Below are 21,927 nucleotides of genomic sequence, written 5' to 3'. Positions count from 1 at the left end.
AATATTTTTTAGTTGTAGTTAGACACAATACTTTCATTTTATTTTTATGTGGTGCTGAGGATCGAACCCAGGCCTTGCACATGCTAGGTGAGCGCTCTACTGCTGAGCCACAACTCCAGGCCCTATCAGAGATCTTAAAGAGCTGTATTTCTCAATTTTTAGAAAATGAGGGTTCACAATTGTCCCCTACCCTTTGCAGCACAAGGCCTAGAACCTTTGCCTGCTCCCAGCTTCCCAAGGACTCCAAATCTCTACCCCTATAGGTTCCAACTAGTTCAGTACTTTAATCTCTGCAGTGAGTGCCACATTGATGCCACAACTGTTCCCAAGCAGTAATATTTGCCTTTCTGCTGACATTCTCACAGCTGAAAAAGGGCAAAAGTCCCCAAATATAGGAGAGAGATTTTTGGAAAGCACTGTGATGGCAGCTGAATAATGTACCTGCTTTCCCAAGTTTCCATTCTAGTAAATTATGAATGAGCTGGGAGAAGTGGTGCACACCTATAATCCCAGCAGCTTGGGAGGCTAAGGCAGGAAGGAGGATCACGAGTTCAAAGCCAGTCTTGGCAAAAGCAAGGTGCTAAGCAACTGAGACCCTCTCTCTAAATAAAATACAAAATAGGGCTGTGGATGTGGCTCAGTGGTCAAGTGCCCCAGAATTCAATCCCCAGTACCCGCCCAGCATCAAAATTATGTTTATAACTGAAATAATGTCATCCTTTTTTTAAACTCTCATGCCTTCATTCTAGATTACCTTCTGGAAACTGTTAACTGAAAGGTTTCTGTTTTGCTCTTTTTCACCCCTGAATGTTTTACACTAAGGCTTAATTAAAAAACAAAACAAACAAAAAACCCTGAGAGACCCATACATGGTGATCTTTATTCATTGTGGGTTTCTGATTTGGCCACTTTATTCATTGTGGGTTTCTGATTTGGCCACTAGAGATCTTGATGACAAGCTACTTATGAGGCCTGGGTCCAGTACCATCTTTTCAACCCGAAATTGGCCAAACCGAGCCTTGGAGCTTAGTACATCATGTCTGTCATATAAAGTGCAGTCTGCCAGGAGACGTAATCCCCCACCACGTACCCTTCATCCAATCAGCACAAGCCACTCACGCACCGGAACACCAAGACCTGTGGAAGAAATCCTCAGAGGATCACAAGTGTAGGTTTCAAAAGCAGAATTTCTGGAATCTGTGGTAAAACTAATCAATTTTACATAGAGAATGAAAAGACCAAAATCTGTCCCTAGAAACTATCATTTAGAGTTAAATTTTGATGAAATAGACACTGGATCTTTCTGTTGACTTAGCTAAAAATTTAGAGAATGGGAGATTGGGGGACTCTTTCCCCTGTAATCCCAGCAACTCGGGAGATTGAAGCAGGAGGATCACGAGTTGAAAGCCAGCCTCAGTAACTTAGAGAGATCCTGTCTAAAACCTACAAACTTGGGGATGGGGGTGTGGTTCAGTGGTGCCCCTGGGTCAATCCCCAATACCAAAAAACAAACCCCCAAAAAACAAAATTTTCAAATCTTTGATTTACATTTGTGTAAAGACATGGGCAGAACTTAAAGTTCTAGGCTTTTTTATTTCTCATCAATTTGCTTGTCTCATTAACAACTTTGTGCTTTCGCCTCTTGGTCTTCACTGGTTGGATCTTCAGCCCTTTGGCAGTTGACTCGCTCTCCTCTCCCTCACCAATACCCCTGAGTCGAAATAATCTGCTGCCACCTATTGGCACAAGTGAAGTGGAACACCTGAGCCCTGTGGGGCCACAAAGGCAAATGGTATGTCTCTTTCACATTGCCTCTCTGTGTACTGATAAAGCTTCAGGGACAGTAATTCTGCAGGATTTGTGCTGTGGTCTTAATTTATATCATATTCTATCTAATATACAAGCTGAATTCTAATTTATAACAGTGGAATTGAAACTGCTTGGCCCAAAGTTACTACATCTGCCTGGGTTGATGTGGGACATCTGAAGCCCCCACTAGAGTTTTAAGAGTTTCTGTAGTTTTTATTTCCTCTGCAGAAACCCCATGGTGATTCCAGTCGAGCCCGAAGTGCAGTGGTGGATGAGCCTAACCATCAGCAGCCTCAAGATAGGCTCCTTTTACTTAACTTCTTCTCCAGGCCCAATACAACTCAGTCATTTATGGTAAAGTGACATGCTTCCTGTTTGCTGATGAGGAAGAGAACTGAGGGAAAAAAAAATTAGTTTGTCCGACTTACCAAGAACCTAGATATTTCTGAGCACAAGCACAAAACTCCAGTATATACCAGATCAGCCTAACTTCCCTGTCAACCCTGCTTTTGTGGAATTATACCACAAGTGGTATCAGAATGAGGCAGATGTGTCAGGACTTCTTCCCGTTGATATTTTAAATGCTGACATTGCTTTACCATTTACTATATATTTACCACCTCTTTTAAGCAATAACAGAAAACTGATTGTTAGATTGGACAATGTGCACTAATCTTGCCCATTTGCAGGTTGAGAGTGCAATCCCACCTCATCTGCTTTGTGGCAAAAGGGCTTGGATAGTCTAGGGAAGTGACTGACATCTCACACATTGTGGGGGTGCCCAATAACCAGGCCCCCACATGATCCTACAACCATCAGCAGCCTCAAGAGAGGCTTTCAGGATGATGATTTGCAACCCACTTAACCCAGCTCATGACCCTTGAACCATAATTAGCCTGAGGCACTGCACAATCTCCCATCTGTTATAGAGTGAGGAGAATAAGCGAGGGTATTTAGGGGGTTGGCAGAGCCCTGCGCCCTTCGGAAGCTCTAGAGAAGAATCCTTCCTTACCTCTTTCTAGCTTCTGGCAATCCTTGGTATTCCTTGGATTGCAGTTTCATTGCTCTGATTTTTCCCTCCATCATTATGTGGCCTTCTCTTCCCTGTGAGTCTGTCCAATTTCTCTCTTAAAGCTACTTGTCATTGAGGGGCTGGGGTTGTGGCTCAGTGGTAGAGTGCTTGCCTGGCATGTGAGAGTTACTGGGTTGGACTCTGAGCACCACATATAAATAAAGGTCCATTGAAAACTAAAAAAAAAAAAAAAAAAGGAAAAACAAAAAACAATATCTGTCCCTGAATTTAGGGCCCATCCTAATCTAGTATTACTCTACCTTAATTTGATAAAATCTGCAAAGATCCTATTTCCAAATATGTTCACATTCACAAGTTCCAGGCAGACATTAACTTGAGGAAGACACTATTCAACTTAGTAGACCTCAGGGCTTGCTTTAAGAGAAAACTCGCTGAAAAGAAGGGCAAAAAAGAACTGTGAGCATTTCTTATTCTTAGGGTTTAATGTAGACCCCAGAAAGTCTGAGAATATCTTGGTCTTCTCATAACTTAATCCAGAATATTTTTTAAGTTTATGTTCTAGAGCTATATTCTTTCCTATCAAAATTTAACTTTTCCTCAGGAATAAAATAGAATGAAAACACTTCAGGTCTCTTTTTATAATAGTAACAAAGTTAAAAATTATCTTAGCCATTTCTCTCCCCATTTGCCCTCATAAGAGATGAACCAGTAGCTCATTGTAATTGAAAGACACTACCTGACCTTATAGAACCTTATTGTAGAATATGTGGCTTCACGGGGGAGGAGGATTCCCTAAATCTCCCAATTCAGCTCTCTTGATAGGGAATTGAAGGATGTTTTTTCATTCCAGAAACCCCAGCAGAATGGTATAATTACATCTTGAGATGTAAATTTAAATTCCTTGAGATGTCTGAAATGTTGTTTCCTAAAGCTAAAAAGAAAATGTAAAGTTAAGTTCAGTGTGGTAACTTCATGGGTATTTCAGTATTGCTGAAAAAGTAGATTGTTTTAAGTCAGCATGCAATAGATAAGTCAGATTAAATTCCCTTGAAGCCAATTAAAATATTAAATCATGGGATTTATAATTTAGAGTCATACTAATAAAAGGCACAGAATGTGCAGGGTTTTTTGTTGTTTTTACACATCAATAAATGGCTTGGGATTGCCTAATAGGAATTCAATACAGGTTGGCACATGCCACCTTTTGCATTGATGTCTATTTCAAGATTTTCCCTTGTAAACCTGCTGCAGTATTATCCTTTGGGAGAAGCTGTATAGTAAGATCTCTCTCATCTTTTCTTTTAGCCAGATACACAGTATCATCGTTCATATGCACTTGAGAACCCTCATCAAGCCCGACCCAGTAGGGGATCTGCAGGTATGGTGGGGCTGCAGCTTTTATTTTTGCTACAGTGTGGATGTTACACTTATCTTCCCTTTCTACAGATTTTTTTTGTATTTAGTTTTCCTACATCTTTGTAAATTCCCTTAAAATTCATTTTGGAAGATGGGGTATAATAAAAATAGTTCAATTGATCAAAGCCAAAAAGTTCCAGATTTCTGTTTTCATATTATGTAAATTAACCTTTCACTACTCTAGTAAACTACTTTCTATAATCTTTTTAAGCCTAAAATGAGTCATTTTCATATCATTCAAAACATTATTAAAGAACACAGCATGAGTTTTATTATGTAGGCAAAAATCCATATTCCTATGGATTAAACTGCTTTGTTTAAAAGTTTACGTATTAGACCAAATTAAGAAATTCTAAAATGTCAGAATATGATGTCTGATTTTATCTCATTAACTCTTTTACCTCAAAATTATACTCTAAATTAAATTATATTAACAAAGGAGTCATGGGAGAAAATTTCAGGATGTCCTTTAATTTCTCATAGGAGTCTTCAGGGTCATTCTCATTGTTATAGTTGAAATTTAGAAGTACTGATCCAAGTTGAAATGTTTCCTGTTAATGATAAATCAGCAAGTAACAATAAAAACTAATCAAGCCATTTTTGTAGTTCAAGTGATTTCTCTTAGCCCAGTTCCTACTAATACCATTGCTTGGTAGTCTTTAAATGCTTTCATTGGACTCCTTCTACAAAAGCGGTGTTACCCCTGAGCTACAATTATTATATTCAGCCACAGATGTAACTAATTTAATATTTTAAAATGGTGAAACATCTTTTTAATCAGTGGGTTCCCAAGCACAAATAGGTGACTGCTTTTATTTCTTAAAAATGCAGGGTTCTTTTTTTTTAAATAGAGTAAAATATTTAAATTTGGATTTATTGGTAAATACATGCTTTACTACTTAGTTCCAGTCTCCAAATTTAAAATCTGATAAGTGGAACAAAAAGCCCTAGGATATAGATTTTCATTACCAAATCTAGACTATTTACTATTGCTCTGTGATGTCATCTGTGTCTGACAGGTCCTCATTTGCATGCCTCTACAAAATCTCAAAGCAGAGGTGGACCAATCTCTAAAACCAGGCAGGGACCATAAGGCAAATGAGAAGAACCTATCAGGCTGCAGCAAACATGTGGGAAGACTTCAAGAATCAGTGTTCGACCATCAAATGATGGAGAGCAAGTATATAAGATCAACTAGAATTCATCTTCATGAAGAGTTATTTTGGTAAAACTGACTGAGAAAAACAATAGACTACCCACCAAAAGACTGACTACACGGGTAATGTTTCTATCTCCAATTATTGTCTTTCAGTGTAAGTTAACCTATTCCACTCAACAGTAAAGACTGTACCCCAAAAATGTAAAAATGAATAATTGCCCCCAAATCACTGCTCATGTTGTCTGTTAAAGATGATTAGTACATTTATAGGATTCTATGGGATTATATATACACAACAATAAGTAGCAAATGATTTGATATTAACAATATCACTGGCTTCAGAATATTTCAGCTTGTATTAATTTCTTGAGAGTTTGTACTCAAGTTTTGTCATTTTTAGGAGATAGTGCTACAAAAAAATCTGAGCTACTCATAAAATAAACATCACTCCTAAAGCTTTCTCATTAGATTTCTAGAGAGAATGAAATGGAAGGGCTAAGTAATTAAAGGCCTCAGCATTGGTATAAAGTAACCCGTATAACCAATTATATCACATATTTTTTCAACCTTGCTTATGTGATGTCAGCTTATGCCAATTTTCTTCTTAAAGTATTTTACTGGTTCTATTTTTTCCCAAATATTTAATTTATCTTGCAAGCTTTTCTCCTGAAGCTCTAGAAAAGTTATTTTTTAAATAATTTATAGAAATTTTTTTGAGCCAACAAAGCACAAATTCCTTAAGAATCTAAGAAACTTGGACTAAGAAATTGACCCAATATAAACATATCCTAGCAGAAGAAAAGAACCTTGGCATACTTCAGATTTTACCATGGATGTTTTCCTGAGGGTACTCATGAATACAGCAGTGGTTTTAACTATGGCTTAAATGTATTTAAATTTCATTGAACTTACCTTAATTATCATTACCAGTGTTAGATCTTATTGTTAATTTTCAGAGTGGATAAATTCAAAATCATAATTTGAGGTGACTAATTATATCAACGTAATACTTCATCACATGAGGACAGATGCTTCAAACAACTTACACTGAATTACATTTTTAATACAATCAAGAGTATTTTTTAACTTGCTTGTAATTACAAACTGAAAACTGTCATGTGCTTACTTTTAGATAAATTATTATACATAATGTTCAATAGCAATAGGTTTGTTTTATGCATATGGTATATTGAATATAAGAGTCTACAAATCAGATTTTAAATTGAACAGTCCTTTTTAAAAATCCATCTATTCTAATGAATACATACCACCAACTCATAGAAATATAAGTGAAAATTTGTACTGTTTTCACAAATCAGTCCACTGACTGCCCTGTAACAAATCACTGGATCCATATATGGCTTGCCTTTCAAAGTTAAGAGTCAGAAGGTTATTTAGCCCAATTCCCTCATTCTTGTGTGTTTGTGTCTTCAAACCAGTGCAATTTCCTTTTACTTAAAAAAAAAAAAAAATCCTGTATATATTTAATATATAGAATCTGACAACTTTAGATCTTATTTTTTTACAGAAGAGGGAGCTAAGGACACCAAGCAGCAATCAAAAAGGACTATAACATATATCTCCTTATGCTAGAGAAACCAGGCTTTCTATTGTCATGCTAACTAGGATTATTTTTTTGGCCTCCTCCAAAATACCATATTTTATCTATATCATTTTATCTATATCACATTTAAATGATATAGGGGATCATTTAAAAAGCTCCTAAACTAATTTTTTACTTATTTAATCATATATAAGTCTTCCCAAAATGTTTGAAGTAATCTGAGCACTTGCTTTTTCTATACCTCAGGAATAGGAGTACAAAACCTGCCTCGGGGGAAAAAAAAATAGGAGAGAGGGTCTTAATATTGAAGATCATTAAGACCAAAAGCAAACTGGCCAATTATTTGGAAGACAGCTGCTCAGCAAGTAAGTGTTCTTTCTAACTAGGTCTAAAAGACAGGCACATCACTGAAAGTACTACATAAAGATCCACATTCTTCCCCCGCCTCTCCAGTGCTGGGGATTAACCCAGCGACGCAAGTGTTATACCACTGACCTATGTCCTTAGCCTTAGGCCCACATTCTAGATATGGATGAAGAGCCATAGAAGTACTATCAGAAGTATACCACCCTCCCAACTTCACTATCACATTCCTTCACATGAGGATCTCACAGTGTCAGGTAATTTCTAGGTTACACTAAAAACAGCTTCAATTTCTACTTGGTTTAGTCAATCTAAGTAATTTAGGCTGGAAAGACAACTTCTCTCAAGAGTTAGGTTAACTTTTTCCTTTAAGTGTTGACTACACCTTGCCTCCAGTGGCACTGATGAAAGCTTAAGAATCTTTGAAGAGAAAAATTCCATTATTTCTTTTCTTTCTTGAGAGCCGATCTTTTCCCTCCTCCTTTGGAAGGTTTGCAGTATTTTGCTTCCATCTGAGCCAGAAAATTGTCCATTTCCTTTTGCCGATCCTTTTGTCTACTCTGTTTGAAAAGTTAAAACAAGGCTGTCAAAATGCCACACTATCCAAAGTATTTCATGATTACTAGAACTTGGGGGCAAAAAGGAATGGCAGAACTACATGGGGGTTTGTTTGGGTTTTTTATACCCAGTGCCTCACACATGCTAGGCAAGCACTCTACCACTGAGCCACAACTGCAGCCCCTACAAGGAGTTTCTTTTAGAAAGTGATGAAATGTTCTACCATTAGACAATGATGGTAAGAGTTATGTCTTAAAAGCAGAAAACAAAATATGATACCACATATATGCTTCTGAAAATTATTTTAAAGATAGGAGTCAGAATTGAACAAATCTGCCAAGTTTACCTGAATGAGTGCTTTCAAGTTATCCACTCCTTCATCAAGCCCCAACTCCTTCCTGCTCATTTCTGCTTCTTTAGCTTCTTCTTGAGCCTGAAGCAGAAACTCTCATGAGACTTCAGGGCAACTAGGAAATGTTTACAGTAACACTTTCTTTCTCAAAAGAAATCCTTGATGATTTGAGAATTTTATCAACAGATGAGTAAAATTACATAAATGTTATTCACTAGATAACAACAAACACTGGTATCAGGCAAAACATTCTCTAACTCAAAAAAAGCATTTGGTTTTTTCTCATTTCTACTTGCTAGAAGTAGCAAATACCCTGACATCATAAACCACATAGTTATAGAAAGGAAAACATACTTCAGGTGCAATATATCTGTAATCCCAGAGGCTCTGGAGGCTGAGGCAGGAGGATCACAAGTTCAAAGCCAGCCTCAGCAACATAGTGAGACCCTGTCTCAAAATTAAATACAAACGAAAGCAGGGGATGTGGCTCAAGTGGTTAAGCATCCCTGAGTTCAATCCCAGGTACAAAGGAAAACATGCTGGGAGAGCCAGGAAAGGTCACTTAACCAAAGATGTTCTCAAAAGGATGCCAGGCTATAGGTACTTCGGGATTTTCCTCTGGAAGCTCAATTTACTAAATGAGACTAGGGACAGTCTGGTGAACAATTCTAGTTTAAAATGATTTCTCCTGAGCAGTCATAAGAAACATTAACAAATTTAGTTTTGATCTTTATTGATTTCAAAGCTGACTTTATCCAATTTTCCAAAAACACCACAATACCTTGGGCAACTATTAAAATAAATGGTTCCACCCTCTGGTGAACTTTCCAAGTAACAAAGAATGCTGTTAACACTAGGGATGATGTTTAGATTATTATGTCAATAAATATTCCTTGTATTAAAATTCTCTCTTGGCATCCCTCTCACAATTTACTGGATAGTCTCTCAAAAACAAAACCATTTTCTGTTTGACTCAGACCCAGCAAATCAACAAATTAATTCACCCTGATCTACTGGAGGGGCTGTGCTATTTTCCCCTCAAACTCTAGGGATTTTCCTCAAGCTAATGGCCTATTATTGAATACAGGTATACTCAATTTCACCTGGGAAAATGACAAACTGTGAGCCTACTTCTAAGCAGATGTAGCCAATGATGCAAAACAATTATGTTCTTATGCTTTCCACATCTCTGCCTAGTTCAACAGAAACCGCCCTGGCCTTTTATGTAGACAAAACAGACCCTTTAAATTTGTACCAAAATAAAAAAGGTCAGCTTTCTTCCTGCATGTTATCTTGTTCCTAGAAGCTGCAGAACTTTTCACACACCTGAGTCAGCCGCACAAAAAAGAACCTCAAGTACCCACCAATATCTAAAATCTTTAATTGTCTGCTCTCCATCGTGCTACAATTATGAAAGCCAAGCTAAAGAAATGGTTACTTTGATATGAGTCCAAAGTAACTTTTCCAGAAGACCAGAGGCAGACATGGCTACTCTGAATTCACTCTCTCCCTAAACTCCATCTATCCTTAAGCACCTTCTTCTGCTATCATTCCCTGGCCCTACCCCAGTTTAATATGGGTGTAAAGATACTCAGGCCATAATACTTATTGAATAAGTGTTTCTCAAAGGCCATAAAAACACCCTCATCAAAATAAACTATTCATTTGAAAAAAATGTACACTGTGGATCCAACTTAAGAATCAATCCCCCTAAAAGGCTCAAGAACCTGCATTTCTGCATTGTGAGTTCTATTCAAAAATTTGATATACATTAGGTGTACAAATTTATGAGGTAAGCAATCTACTCTGCTCTGTACCCCTCCCCCATTGGGTACTGAAGATTGACCCAGGGGCTTACATATGTGAAGTTAAGGTATACTCCTGGCTTTTTTCATTTTGAGGCAGGATTTTACTAAATTGCCCAGACTGGTCTCAAAGTTGTGATCCTCCTGCCTCAGTCTCCTGAGTAACAGGCAGATATACAGCACCCAATTTTTTTTTTCTTTTTTTGGTGTGTGTGTGTGTGTGTGTAATTCTAGGGATCAAGTGCTCCACCATTGAGCTACACCACACCACAACCTGCACTTTTTAACAAGACACAATCTCTTGCATCCTTCTCCTTGTTCATCAACCAAATAAGAACTAGCATCTATGTTACACACCTGGGCTCCATATCACTTCATCTGATAAGTGCTTCAGCAAAGTCATAAGAATTGGCACATATGAAAGATATTTCAGTATTACCCTAAGATGATACTAAACAATTCATGCAATAAAATCATCTTGAGCACCACATACCAAAATAAAGAGGTTTTTCTTGAACTGATATGCTCATATAATTACATGAAAGCTATAGACCAACCTAACCTTAACCCTTGTCCACAGTCTTTATTTCTATTGTTATAAATACTCTCAAATCCTATTTGTAGGAAATTAAGATACAAACCATCAATAGCATTTAAACTCTTACCCTCCTTTTCCTTGCATTCATTTTTTGTTTTGACTCTTTAACAAAGGCATTATAGGATGGGACCTCTTTGGCATCAATAGCTTGCTGAATGATGTTCCTTATCCTGGGTTCCTCTGTGTACTGCACACAAAGCACAGACTCCATGATCTGATCCATGTCGCCCTTGAAGTCCATATAGGCCTGCTTAATATCAGCCAGTTCTTCTTCAGAACCTTTGTAGGTCTTTTCAAAAGCCTGAATGTCCTCTAGAGATATCTGATGATAAGGGAGATGGCTGTAATATCAAGAATCTTATTTTAAATAAAAGGTATACTAGTAAAACTGAAGATTTAAGTGCTTCTTCGCAAACACAACAGTGTTTTGAGTCAAAATTGTGGCAAGTAACCAAATTTCCCATGCCTAAGATTTTTTCAGAGTTCTCCCTAGTCCATCAGTCACAACTGCTAAACTAGGAACCAGTGAAAAGAAATTTTAAGTGAAGTTTCCAAAAGGATGGGAAGAAAACCATATAAACATATACGCAACTGAATACGTAAGATACATCCTGAACACACACTCCAGTCTTCGCCACACAATCACACTGTATCAGCATGAAATGAAAGGCCTGTTTACTTAAGAGTGTGTGTTGTATTAAACTCAAATTCCTCAGTTTCTTCAAAATTAACACAAAACTGAAGGCCTCCCATGGCATTTAATGAACGTTTGTTTATTAAATAATGGGAATAATCAAAGAAATCTTCAAAGCCCACCTACCTTTTTAAAGAGTAACCTCCAGTAGGCCTCCCAGTCGCGGTCTTGGTTGAGCACCGTAGAGTCCTCGTCCACTGTTCCCTGCTCATCATACACTGTTCTCTGCTCTTTGTCACTTAGAACCGCATAAACTCTCCCAAGGATCTGAGAGAAAAGAGCATCCAAAACTCACCCGTGCCCTTACCCACACCGCGAAAAATAAAGGTAGAAAACGCCAGGTCAAGATCACGCACCTCCCCTAGGCGGTTCGCAGTGGTTGGAAGCCCAAAAGACTGAATCCCAGCGTAGGCACACGTACCTGGAACCGGAGGGTAGCGTCTTTCTTGTTTCCCTCGTCCACCCGGTCAGGGTGAACCTGCAGGGACACTTTGTGGTAGCCGCGCCGAACCTCGCCGTCTGAGGCCTCGCGCCGTACGCCCAGCACCCGGTAAAGGTCGGTGGTACCGAACACCTGCTCGCATTGCGCCAACAGCCCCATGCTGAGAATCGGAAGGGCTCCGCGAAAGAAGCAAGTCTCCGCGGCACCTGACTTAGTTTGCCTGGCTTCCTTTTCCCGCTCAAAAAGCCCAGGGCGCCTGCGTCACAAAATACGCGGAAGGGGCGGGGCCGCGCTGAGTAGACTCACTTTACGGCCGCTGTAAAGAGGGCGTGGCCAAGTTTTCCCCGGCCTTGGAAAAACCAGACCCGGAAGTGCAACCGGCGTCTGGGTTTTCTAGAGCGAGAGCCCTAACCGTCACGGGTCCGCCACATCTTCTCGAGCCCGCCCTCCTCTTGCTGTGGAACTTTATCTCCTATGTTGCTCCCAGTGTTCCAGCAGGCACTTCTTCACTGATAAGAATATCCGTGTATTAGGTTGTATTTACAAGTCAAAGTTTTTTTTTAAATAGTAATTGGTCAATATCGGCATTCAGTAATTTCACATGGCTCAACCTGTTAAGTAAATTTGTATTTTCCCAAATAATTCAGTAGTGTCAGGGTACTTTCAAGCCCTGCAGCAAAAAGATTATTTGAATAAAAGCACAAAACACCAGTCTTAGTATTTTAAAAAACGAAACTCTTTATCTGACAGTACTCATGGACTTAAAAGAAATCAACCCCAATCATCTTCCTGTTCCAGAGTTACCTTATACACTGGAGGAGGTAAGATGACCCAACCTCTCATTTTAGTAAAGACCGAAGCTGCTGAAGCAGAAACTGTTTAATGCTTAGTAAAGTTCACAGCGGAATTTGAGCATATTGGATTTGAGGGGAGAGCAGGGTGGCTGGGGCTATCATCCAATACATGTGTGAAACATAGGCTTGGAGATCCAAAGCAAGACTAAGGCTGGAGAAAATTTTGGAAATCAAGATAAGCCCACGCAAGAAATATGTGTATACAGATCTTAGACCAGACAGAGGATAAACCAGAATGGAAAGTGAGTTGAAAGAAACTCAGTGGAGCTCAGAATAATAACCCATTTCACATCCAAAATCCCATAATCCTCTGCCAGAAGTTCCTGCAAAGCCTCAAACTTTCCAAGGCACGTTGATCTTTCAAACATCCAGAGTTGCCAGGGTTTTCAAAAGCATTTCTCAGATCCCAGGTCAAATCTACATAAAGTCCATTGCCTGTCTGTCATGTCTTGAAAGTCTTCTCAAAGCAAGTAGAAGCCAAACAAAACAATCCTAGGGGAGTTTCCAAGACTCTAGAATTTGAGATGACCATTAATTGTTCTCAGAATATAGAGCCCAGAGAATACGTTTGAATATTGATAGGGTTTTAGAAACTTTTTAATTTCCTGTATCTCAGTCTCTTTTTTTCTTTTTCTTTCTTTTTTTTGGTCTTATCTTGGTGCCAGGGATTGAATTTGAATCCAGGGGTGCTTAGCCACCAAGGCACATCCTCAGCCCCCTCCTTTTTTTTTTTTTTTTTTTTGAGACAGGGTCTTGTTAAGTTGCTTAGGGCCTAAGTTGCTGAGGTTCGCTTTGAACTTGCAATCTTCCTGCCTCAGCCTCCCAAGCCCCTGGGATTATAGGCATGTGTCAACACAACCTGGCTGTATCTTAGTCTTATACCAAAATTTGAAATATATATTATCCAGAAGGCACTAAAACCATGTAATTTATGCTTACAGTTATGGAATTCTGCATCTCTTGGGGGACAGATACTGTGATATTTTGTTTTGGTAATCAATCATTTATGTTACCAGACTCATGACACTTAAACATGATCCTATTACTGAATTTCTAAGTAGACTTTTAAAAGCATCCCATCTTTATTTATTTTTTTCCCCTATACATACAACATATGTTGAACAGGACTTTCCAGGTAGGTACATTGGGGTGCTTTACAAAATTAGCTTCCTTCTAATTTCTCATCCTTAAAAGGTAGGCTATTACAGCCCAAAAGCAATTTTCACGATCAATTTGTCTTTGTAAAGTTACAATTACATGATAAGCAAAACAATCTACAATTACAAAAAAAAGAATAAGAGATCTATGTTCTTGTGGGATGATCAAGAATGATTAAGGAAACATTTGGATAGGTCAAGTCACTCTGGTTGGGAGTTTTTGAAGCAGGAAAGTTTTGAACTTCAATTGTAAATTTGCCCAAATGATCCAAGGACAACCCAAAGTCCAATCTTCCCCACAGCCACAGTTTTTCCCCAAAATGACATCCCAAAATGCTTAGTATCTAGACCCAGCTCTTATACAAAAACAAATCTCTGGGCTCTGCTTAAGCTAGGCCAGAAGAATATGGTAACTTAGAAAACTCCATTTATTGACCTCCAAACCCAACAAATTTATGAGCTCCACACAAGTGTTTTAGGGGACCTTGACTTTGTAACCACTGTTATATTCACTGAAGTCAACTCGCTTCTGTTTCTATAGCCTCTGTATCTGTTTTCTGTGAAGCTAAGAGAAGTTCACGTGCCCGTTTTCTTCGCAGTCTCTCAGCATTTGTGATCACCATGGGATGCAGAGGGAAAAAGCCAGAAAGACCTAAAAGCAACAGGATATTCATTTATTATAATAGACTACAAGCCAATGTTTCCCTGAGAAGTTTGCCTCACAGAATTGAGGTCTGAGTTCAGACCCAGAGTATGGATGTAAATGCCTCTCACCTACCAAACTTTCTCCTTCCTCTTCCTCCAACCTCCTCCCTCCATTTACTGCAAGGAGTCAGTGGATGATGTCTGTTTCCTAACATTATTCTCCTTACTTGAAAAAAAGGTAAACTAACAGATGGCCATTGGAGATATGTTATTCCCATTTTTAGCATAAAATCCCAGCCACTTATAAAGGTTTCATAAAGAAGTCCATAAAAGGAATCTCCAGATTCAAAATGACAATTAGATCACAACTTCAGTTTTCACTCCAGTCCTGAGTAGCCTGGAGGGAATGAAAAACATTCTTCAATCTCAGATGATGAGAACTTAGAACTGACTTCAGTGTAAAATCCCCCCAATGAGTTAAGACCAGAGCTGAGTTACCCAGAAGCTTCTCCATAGGCTTAGAGAGGTGGGCTCCACAGCCAATCCAATGCCGGATCCTTTCCAGGTTGAGGGCAACAAGTTTTTCTCCATGACAGTTGGGCAGTGGATCATAAGAGCCCACCTGCTCCACGAAACGGCCATCCCTGGGACATTTGTTGTGAGCAGCCACAATACGGTAAAAGGGCCGATTGGTGCAGCCACTCAGAGCAAGGCGGATGGTTAAATGGCCCCCATGATAGGCCTTGCAGAGGAGTGTAGCTATAGAGAAATAATTGGTTAAGACACAAGATCAGAGAGCACAAAGCAGGCAAAAATGAGATAGAGGAACAATTCCCTTCTTCCACTCAAATGTCTTCACTCTCAATGTTTTCTAGTTAATGTGGCTTAGATACCATCCTCTTTGTGAAACATCCCTTCACTGCTCCAGCCAGAAATGCTCGCCTCATCCCCAAATCCATTCCGAAAAGGCCTACCATTTACAAACTCTTTGACTTTGTCGTACCCTTAACTGCCTCATCTGTAAAATGAGACGAGGGTTTCTGGAAGGAAAATCTGAGCAGAGGTTCAACTGTAACGCTGCGTGGCTGATCAAGTGCGCCTAGGAGAGCGCTGCTGCCTCTAGTCCTGGACGCCCCAGCTCCCGCCACCGCCCGGAAGGTCCCGCGGGCCGCGATGACTCACTGAGGTGGACCATGGTGCGGTCCACGTGCGGCTCCTTGGATCGTCCCGCTGCTGATACAGACCCGCAGGGCGACTGAGAGTCGGCGCCCAGCTGCTGGGACGCCCGGGAGCTTCCCGAACCCGAACGCCGCGGTCCCGGAAGCGGACGTCCCCTCGCCCCGCCTCTTCCGCTCTCCCCCATCTTGTTCCCAGGGTGCTACACCTTGCGGCCTTCGGGGGCGTTCCAGGTGGCGTCTTAGGAGTGGCTGTGTGACCTTCTCTGGGATGAGTGCCCGCTGGAGTGGGGAGCTGGGGAAAATGCCGGTCACGTTCAGAGGAGGGCTAAATGCTCCCCAAACCCATACATCCCACAAACGTGTTTTGAGTACCTAGTGGTGCCGCGGCGCCGTCCTGAGAACCTACATACAAAAGGGTGCTGTCCTCTCCCCTCAGGGAGCTCTGTCTAGTAGGGAGTCGGTGGGAGCGCACCAGAAAAGGTAAGGGCGGTCTGTACTCCAAGCAGGGGTAAGTAGAGAAAGGGAAGCCGAGAAGGCGACGCCGGGATTTTCTCAGGAGACTTCGCAAAGGGGACAGCGTTTGGGCCGAGACAACGAGTGGTATTACAGATGACTAGAGTTTATCTTTCTGTTTACTAATTTGCCTCTCACTTTTCCTCTCTTTTCCCACTCCCAGAGGCATCACATCATATTAGGAGAACCTTTATTCCTGCTTTTGCTGTACTGTGATCCGAGAAGGCAGAAGTGGAGTATGATTTGTCATCTTAAGTGAAGAGTTTGGCATTTCTTATAGGGTGTTGTCTTCATAGACCTTGTGATTTAGATCCATGAAAATACCCCTGGTTCATTAAGAGTTAGAACCTCAGACTGCAGCAAAGCTTCTTTGTTCATCCTTGTTTCCAAAGGTCCTGGCCACAACTACTATGCTCTTTGCTCTAGTAAGTTGACCCAACATAGGAGTCTTTTAGGCCCACCTTTGAAGATGATGGCTTAATTCCAAGTTCCAGTACGTGAACCTGGCCATGGACATTGGCAGCTGACTTCCTCCATAGTGACCCCAGAAGCTTTCATCAGAAAACCTAACAGTGACTCCACTGTACCTTAATTTAATTTCTATACATAAATTATATAATGATTTATACATTTATATTATATACATATATACATACTACTTATAGTTTAGTATACCCTACCTCCAGAACCACACTGATGAATTGTCTGTCTCGTTTACATTTTTATTATGATCCAGTTTACTATCGATTAGTAAAACATCCAGTAACAGCCAATGGAAATAAATGAATGAGTTTCTCTTCATTGAAAACAAACATTCTTTGGTTCTCCAGCTCTAGGCTTCATATGGTGAAACTTTCTCTGGAAAGGAAAGGAGCTCAGAGTCCCATACAGAAAATTCTTCAGTTTTAAGGATGTCAGAAAGATGGATTTCCGAAGCCAACCATCTCTTGTACTGTGTGGATTTCTGCAAGAAGAGCCTCATCTTTCAGTTTCAGCTACAGGAACAAGGAAGGGAAGTACACAGGTTATATCTGATACACCTAAGTATCTTTGAAGATGACCCCTCATTTATGGGGCCACAGCTAAAGAGCAAAGTCCCCAGGGATGGGATTGGCTTTTCCTATATTTACTTCATGGAAGCTCTATTAAAATACTTTAGAGCATTATTTTGTTTATATGGGTACCTTTACTTTCTCAAAATGCATCAGGGGCTATGAGCTTTCATGATTTGTACATTTTTTGTAAGGTCACTTTATTAAAGTTTATTTTTAAAATTGTTCACATTATTACCAACATCTCTTGGCTAATATGTATATTCCCATCTGGCAATTGACAGGAAGTAATCAGAGATACATGAATCACAGACTTAAATTATATCTGAATTTAATTTTAGAATCTAGGTATGTAGGAAAGCCATCTAGTAACCTGCTGAATAACCTTCTCTTACTAGCAAAATCTTAATTTCTTCCCAGGGCAACAATACTAATCAGTTCAAAAATCACATTCCTGCTTCCTTGGCAGCTGGAGGTAGTCAGATGACTGACTGTGGCCAATGTAAGCTAATGTCATTGGGTGGAATACCTAAACAAGCCCCGGAGGTAAAATAGCTATAGTGTAGGGTTCCTTGTTTCTTTTCTCCCATTAAGCTATATTCTAAAACAGTGGAAAAAAAGAGCACCTAGACAACATGTAGGTTATGGTTAAAAACCTAGCAGCCCCATGATGATGGCAAAGACAGTAAGAAAAATCTCTCTAAAAATATTCACATCATAAAATGCTCTAAAGTCCTGAATTAAATCAGCACCTTTCTCCTTGTTTCCCAACCTCAGCATGGTGCAGGCAAAATGACAGAGGTATATGCATCATACCTTTAGTGTGTACTTGTAAGCCTGCTCTGCTTCCAGTTGCCGTCCAGCCTGAAAAAAGTTCAGCAGCTGGTGATGATGACATGTCATACACATGGTAAGAAAAATACATTTCTCCAAATGTTTCTACCTAACGAGAGGATTATACCTTCCTAGTTAAGAAACTGAATTCAAAGGGGAAGCAGGAAAATAAAAGGTGGTAAGTAAAGGCCAATATTTTTTAAAATCTCTCCTTTAGCCCAGGAAATTTTTAGAAACAATTTGGCCTCTCATTTTTTTTTCTGAAAAGCTCATGAGTCATTTGTTCCTCCTAGAATTCATGCCATTTTGTTAGTAATTGCAACATTTTACATGTGATTTCCATTGTTTTCCTCATGATGTTTTAAGTGCTTTAAATATATTCACTTTTAATCCTTATAACCTGGAGATAATTACTATTATTATTATTATTGGTACCAGAGATTGAAATCAGGGGCTCTTAACCACTGAGCCACATCCCCAGCCCATTAAAAAAAAAAAAAAGTTAGATGAACACAATACCTTTATTTATTTTTATGCGATGCTGAGGATTGAACCCAGTGCCTCACACATGCTAGGCAAACACTCTACCGCTGAGATACAATCCCAGTCCCCCAACCCTTTTTATATTTTATTTTGAGACGAAGTCTTGCTAAGCTGTTTAGAACCTTGCTAAGTTGCTGAGGCTGGCTTTGAACTCGTGATCCTCCTGCCTCAGCCTCCCAAGCCACTGGGGATTATGGGCATGTGCCACCTCACTTCCAGATAATTACTATTATTTATCATTCCATGTTAACAGAAAGAAACTTAAGGCACAGAGATTATAAATAACTTGCCAGGGTTTTTTAACTAGTAAGTGGAAGATCTGGGTTTTAAAAAAAATGAAGTCTGGCTCCAGAGTCCAAGTTTTTACCTACTATACTTTATCCCATCTCCATGTATTATAAAAAGTAAATATTAGGATTCCTTCCATGCAGCTCTGGATATGAGGTGAGAAAACTAACTACTCTGCCCAGTTGATATATTCCTTGCATGAAGCTCTCCTCCAAGAGTTAAATGAGATGATATGTATTCCCTATTACACTTCACAAGTTTGAATATAAGAAGTTAGAATATGTATAGTCACTAAGGAAAGCTTATATGTAAAAAACCACAGAATATTTGCACTGCAAGGGAACTTTGGATGTTTAATCCAATCTCCTGATCAGTGCTAGTCATGTAGAATTTTTACTAATTCACAAAATTTGGATGCCCCAAACCCTCACTTCCTACAGCATCTACCATCTGAAATATTACCTCCTGAAGTTCCAGTATACCTGCTCTTTCTACCACTACTACCTCTGACTCCCTCCTGATGAAGGGAGGCAGAGGCCCAAATGATGTGAGCATCCAGAATAGTCAAAGCAGGTTTTTTTTTTTTTTTTTTTTAAACATTTACTTTTAGTTGTAGTTGGACACAATACCTTTATTTTATTTTATTATGTGGTACTGAGGATCGAACCCAGGGCCTCACATGCTAGGCGAGTGCTCTACTGCTAAGCCACAATCCCAGCCCCTCCAAGCAGTTTTGAAAAATAATTTTATTATTCTGAACATCATTACAGTAATGCTTAATAGAGCTTCCATGAAATAAAGATATACATTCTTATGTGCGGAGAGTGGTGATAGTGACTGGGAGACTAGTGTCTGAGGTTGGGCTCCCTGATGACTTCATGCCTATGGCATACTTGTTGACTGGGAAAGTTTCTGTGTAAAGGCATATGGAGATGTCCTCCATGCTAGAGTCTTATCAGCTTTGACCTTATTCTCAGGCACAGCAGCTCCTGGGAATGAAGGAACTTCCTTGCTAAGGAAACAACAATGTTTCACCAGTTCCATGCTCCTGAATCTGCCCTCAAATTAGTAACTTTAAACAGTGGACTTTCTTCAGAGCTGCACAAAACTCCTAACATTGCACATTGCAACTATAGAATGTAACTGAGGAAATAGCTGCATTCTGTTGCTAATTCTGTTAACTTCATGAATACAAAGAATAATGCTTGGGGATGGGGTTGTGGCTTAGTGGAGGCCCTGGGTTCATCCTCAGCACCACATGTAAATAAATAAAATAAAGGTATTGTATCCAACTACAACTAATATTTTTTTTTTAAAAAAAGAATAATGCTTGCATAGCCTTTCATCTGATTTAGAGACATATATGATAAAGATTGCTGGTGTAATTCTTGAGACCTGATTCTCCATCAGAGAGCAGCTGCTCCATCTGACTCCAGCTGCTTTATAGTCAAGATCTGCTTGTGTTTCCTCTTTATTTCTTCCCATCTCTCATTGCCCCTTGCTGGAACATGCTAGTTTGGCTGCACTGGTCGTGGCACTTATCATGTATTTTTCTTAAGAAACGTATTTAGATATGGCATTGTGTTGAGAGCCATAGACAAGTCAAGATGGCGCCTGGCACTTTGCCAAGAGGAGTGGTTTGAGAAGTAACGCCAGTGAACCATTAAGATGATAGAGATTCCTTAATGACTGACTGCTGTGTCTAGTTTATGTTAATTAAGTTAAGCTGTGTGTAATCATTAAGATGCTGATTCCTTATTGGTTGACTGCTGTATCTAGTTTATGTTAATTAAGTTAAGCTGTGTGTAATTAGTTGGGTATATATACTTCTCTGTCCCATAATAAAGCGGCTCCCGCTGTATCAACCTTCACAAGTTCCTTGTCACACACCGCCCCCCTTAGTTTGCCCAGCCAGACTGCGGCAGCATTGCCAGATTACAGGTAGGAATGTGAGTAAATAATGTTACAGTGCACTTAAAAAGTTTATACTGTGGTACTGATTTACATCCACTAGCAATTATGAGAATCCTCGTTAATGTTGGTAATACCATACTTTAATTTTTGCTTCAAGAATTGTGAATTTGTCACATTATTTTGATTTTTGCCTCAAGAATTGTGAATTTGTCACATTATTTTGAATTGTATTTTCATGCTTACTAGTGATCTACTTTAGCAAGCTGCATATTCCTATCCTGTGCCTATTTTTTAAACCAGTTTGTTGATAGGGTTTTTTTTTTTTTTTTCCTTATTATAGGAGCTATTTATATAACTTGGATACTAATTTTATGTCACTGGGTTTTCTGTTTTGATATGTGTGAGTTTCCAACCTTAAAGTAGTTCATTTACTGGTGTTTTATTTTTAGTTTGTGCTTTTAGAGCCCTAAGAAAACTTCCATAAGCCAAGATCATAGGAATCTTCTCTGTATTTGTTCTAGGTATTCAACAGGTTTTGCTTTTAAGATTTGGGTCTTTAAACCAGCTGGAATTGTGTGGTGTGTGTGTGTGTGTGTGTGTGTGTGTGTGTTTGTAGGGGGGTGTGAGATAAGAAACTAATTTCTTTTTCAAATGGGTAGAATCCAATTTCCCCACCACTATTTATTAAATATCTACTTGCTCCTCATTTTCAGAGACTAAATTGTTTTTAAAATGGCTTACATTAAAGCACACTTTATATACCACAGAATTCACTACTTTCAAGGTCTAGTAAGTTGTTCAACCATCACCATGATCCAGTTTTATTGTTTTTGTTGTTGTTTAATATTTATTTTTTAGGGGGGCTGGGGATGTGGCTCAAGTGGTAGCACGCTTGCCTGGCATGCGCGCGGCCAGGGTTCGATCCTCAGCACCACATACAAACAAAGATGTTGTGCCCGCCGAAAACTAAAAAATAAATATTAAAATTATAAAAAATATATATTTATTTTTTAGGTGTAGATGGACACAACACAATGCCTTTATTTTTATGTGGTGCTGAGGATCGAACCCGGGTCCCGCCTGTGCTAGGTGAGCGCTCTACTGCTGAGCCACAACCCCAGCCCAGGTTTTGTGTTTTTTTTTTTTTTTTTTTTAA

At 39.4% G+C, this 21,927-nt stretch overlaps 4 protein-coding genes and 1 long non-coding RNA gene across 16 annotated transcripts in view; 2 read left to right on the top strand and 3 right to left on the bottom strand.

Moving 5' to 3' along the window:
• Fam149b1 (family with sequence similarity 149 member B1) overlaps positions 1 to 5,872 on the top strand; it is a 51,028-nt gene extending 45,156 nt beyond the window's left edge. For 2 of the 4 annotated variants that reach the window (XM_015500496.2, XM_015500495.2), the window contains exons 10-14: positions 944 to 1,168; positions 1,669 to 1,792; positions 2,038 to 2,163; positions 4,148 to 4,220; positions 5,278 to 5,872. In XM_015500496.2, the coding sequence (XP_015355982.1) occupies positions 944 to 1,168; positions 1,669 to 1,792; positions 2,038 to 2,163; positions 4,148 to 4,220; positions 5,278 to 5,351 (622 nt within the window). In that variant the 3' untranslated portion in view covers positions 5,352 to 5,872. The remainder of the gene's footprint in view (positions 1 to 943; positions 1,169 to 1,668; positions 1,793 to 2,037; positions 2,164 to 4,147; positions 4,221 to 5,277) is intronic. The other 2 variants (XM_048809096.1, XM_015500497.2) reach the window with 2 other exon arrangements.
• Positions 5,873 to 6,459: 587 nt separating this feature from the next.
• Dnajc9 (DnaJ heat shock protein family (Hsp40) member C9) lies at positions 6,460 to 13,301 on the bottom strand. Its single transcript, XM_015500494.2, has 5 exons — positions 11,773 to 13,301; positions 11,478 to 11,618; positions 10,725 to 10,979; positions 8,249 to 8,335; positions 6,460 to 7,904 (listed from the first exon to the last, which is right to left on the bottom strand). The coding sequence occupies exons 1-5, from the start codon at positions 11,950 to 11,952 to the stop codon at positions 7,785 to 7,787; spliced, it is 783 nt and encodes a 260-aa protein (XP_015355980.1). The 5' UTR covers positions 11,953 to 13,301; the 3' UTR covers positions 6,460 to 7,784.
• A 404-nt stretch (positions 13,302 to 13,705) lies between these two features.
• Positions 13,706 to 15,789, bottom strand: Mrps16 (mitochondrial ribosomal protein S16). Its single transcript, XM_015500493.2, has 3 exons — positions 15,632 to 15,789; positions 14,948 to 15,208; positions 13,706 to 14,456 (listed from the first exon to the last, which is right to left on the bottom strand). The coding sequence occupies exons 1-3, from the start codon at positions 15,642 to 15,644 to the stop codon at positions 14,323 to 14,325; spliced, it is 408 nt and encodes a 135-aa protein (XP_015355979.1). The 5' UTR covers positions 15,645 to 15,789; the 3' UTR covers positions 13,706 to 14,322.
• Positions 15,790 to 16,841: 1,052 nt separating this feature from the next.
• The window catches only part of Cfap70 (cilia and flagella associated protein 70), an 87,302-nt gene continuing 82,216 nt past the window's right edge, over positions 16,842 to 21,927 (bottom strand). For all 9 annotated transcript variants that reach the window (XM_048809005.1, XM_048809008.1, XM_048809009.1 and 6 more), the window contains 2 exons: positions 18,009 to 18,056; positions 16,842 to 17,135 (listed from right to left, as the gene is read on the bottom strand). In XM_048809005.1, the coding sequence (XP_048664962.1) occupies positions 17,055 to 17,135; positions 18,009 to 18,056 (129 nt within the window). In that variant the 3' untranslated portion in view covers positions 16,842 to 17,054. The remainder of the gene's footprint in view (positions 17,136 to 18,008; positions 18,057 to 21,927) is intronic.
• LOC125618432 overlaps positions 17,130 to 21,927 on the top strand; it is an 11,879-nt gene continuing 7,081 nt past the window's right edge. Inside the window, exon 1 of the long non-coding RNA XR_007349693.1 lies at positions 17,130 to 18,102. This is a non-coding gene — a long non-coding RNA (uncharacterized LOC125618432). The remainder of the gene's footprint in view (positions 18,103 to 21,927) is intronic.

Source organism: Marmota marmota, unplaced genomic scaffold (genome assembly GCF_001458135.2).
Source record: "Marmota marmota marmota unplaced genomic scaffold, marMar, whole genome shotgun sequence".
NCBI lineage: Eukaryota > Metazoa > Chordata > Mammalia > Rodentia > Sciuridae > Marmota > Marmota marmota.
Note: the sequence above shows the minus strand (reverse complement) of the source record. Positions and strands in the feature narration are given on the sequence as shown.

Excerpts from the sequence above, each read along its gene's own strand:
- Dnajc9 (XM_015500494.2), bottom strand. The coding sequence starts at position 11,952 with ATGGGGCTGTTGGCGCAATGCGAGCAGGTGTTCGGTACCACCGACCTT. Across the intron at positions 10,980-11,477 it reads GGAGGTTACTCTTTAAAAAG|ATATCTCTAGAGGACATTCA; the intron begins GTAGGTGGGCTT and ends CCTTATCATCAG. Across the intron at positions 8,336-10,724 it reads TGAATGCAAGGAAAAGGAGG|GCTCAAGAAGAAGCTAAAGA; the intron begins GTAAGAGTTTAA and ends TTTCTGCTTCAG.
- Mrps16 (XM_015500493.2), bottom strand. Across the intron at positions 14,457-14,947 it reads GCCTATGGAGAAGCTTCTGG|GTCTTTCTGGCTTTTTCCCT; the intron begins GTAACTCAGCTC and ends TGTTGCTTTTAG.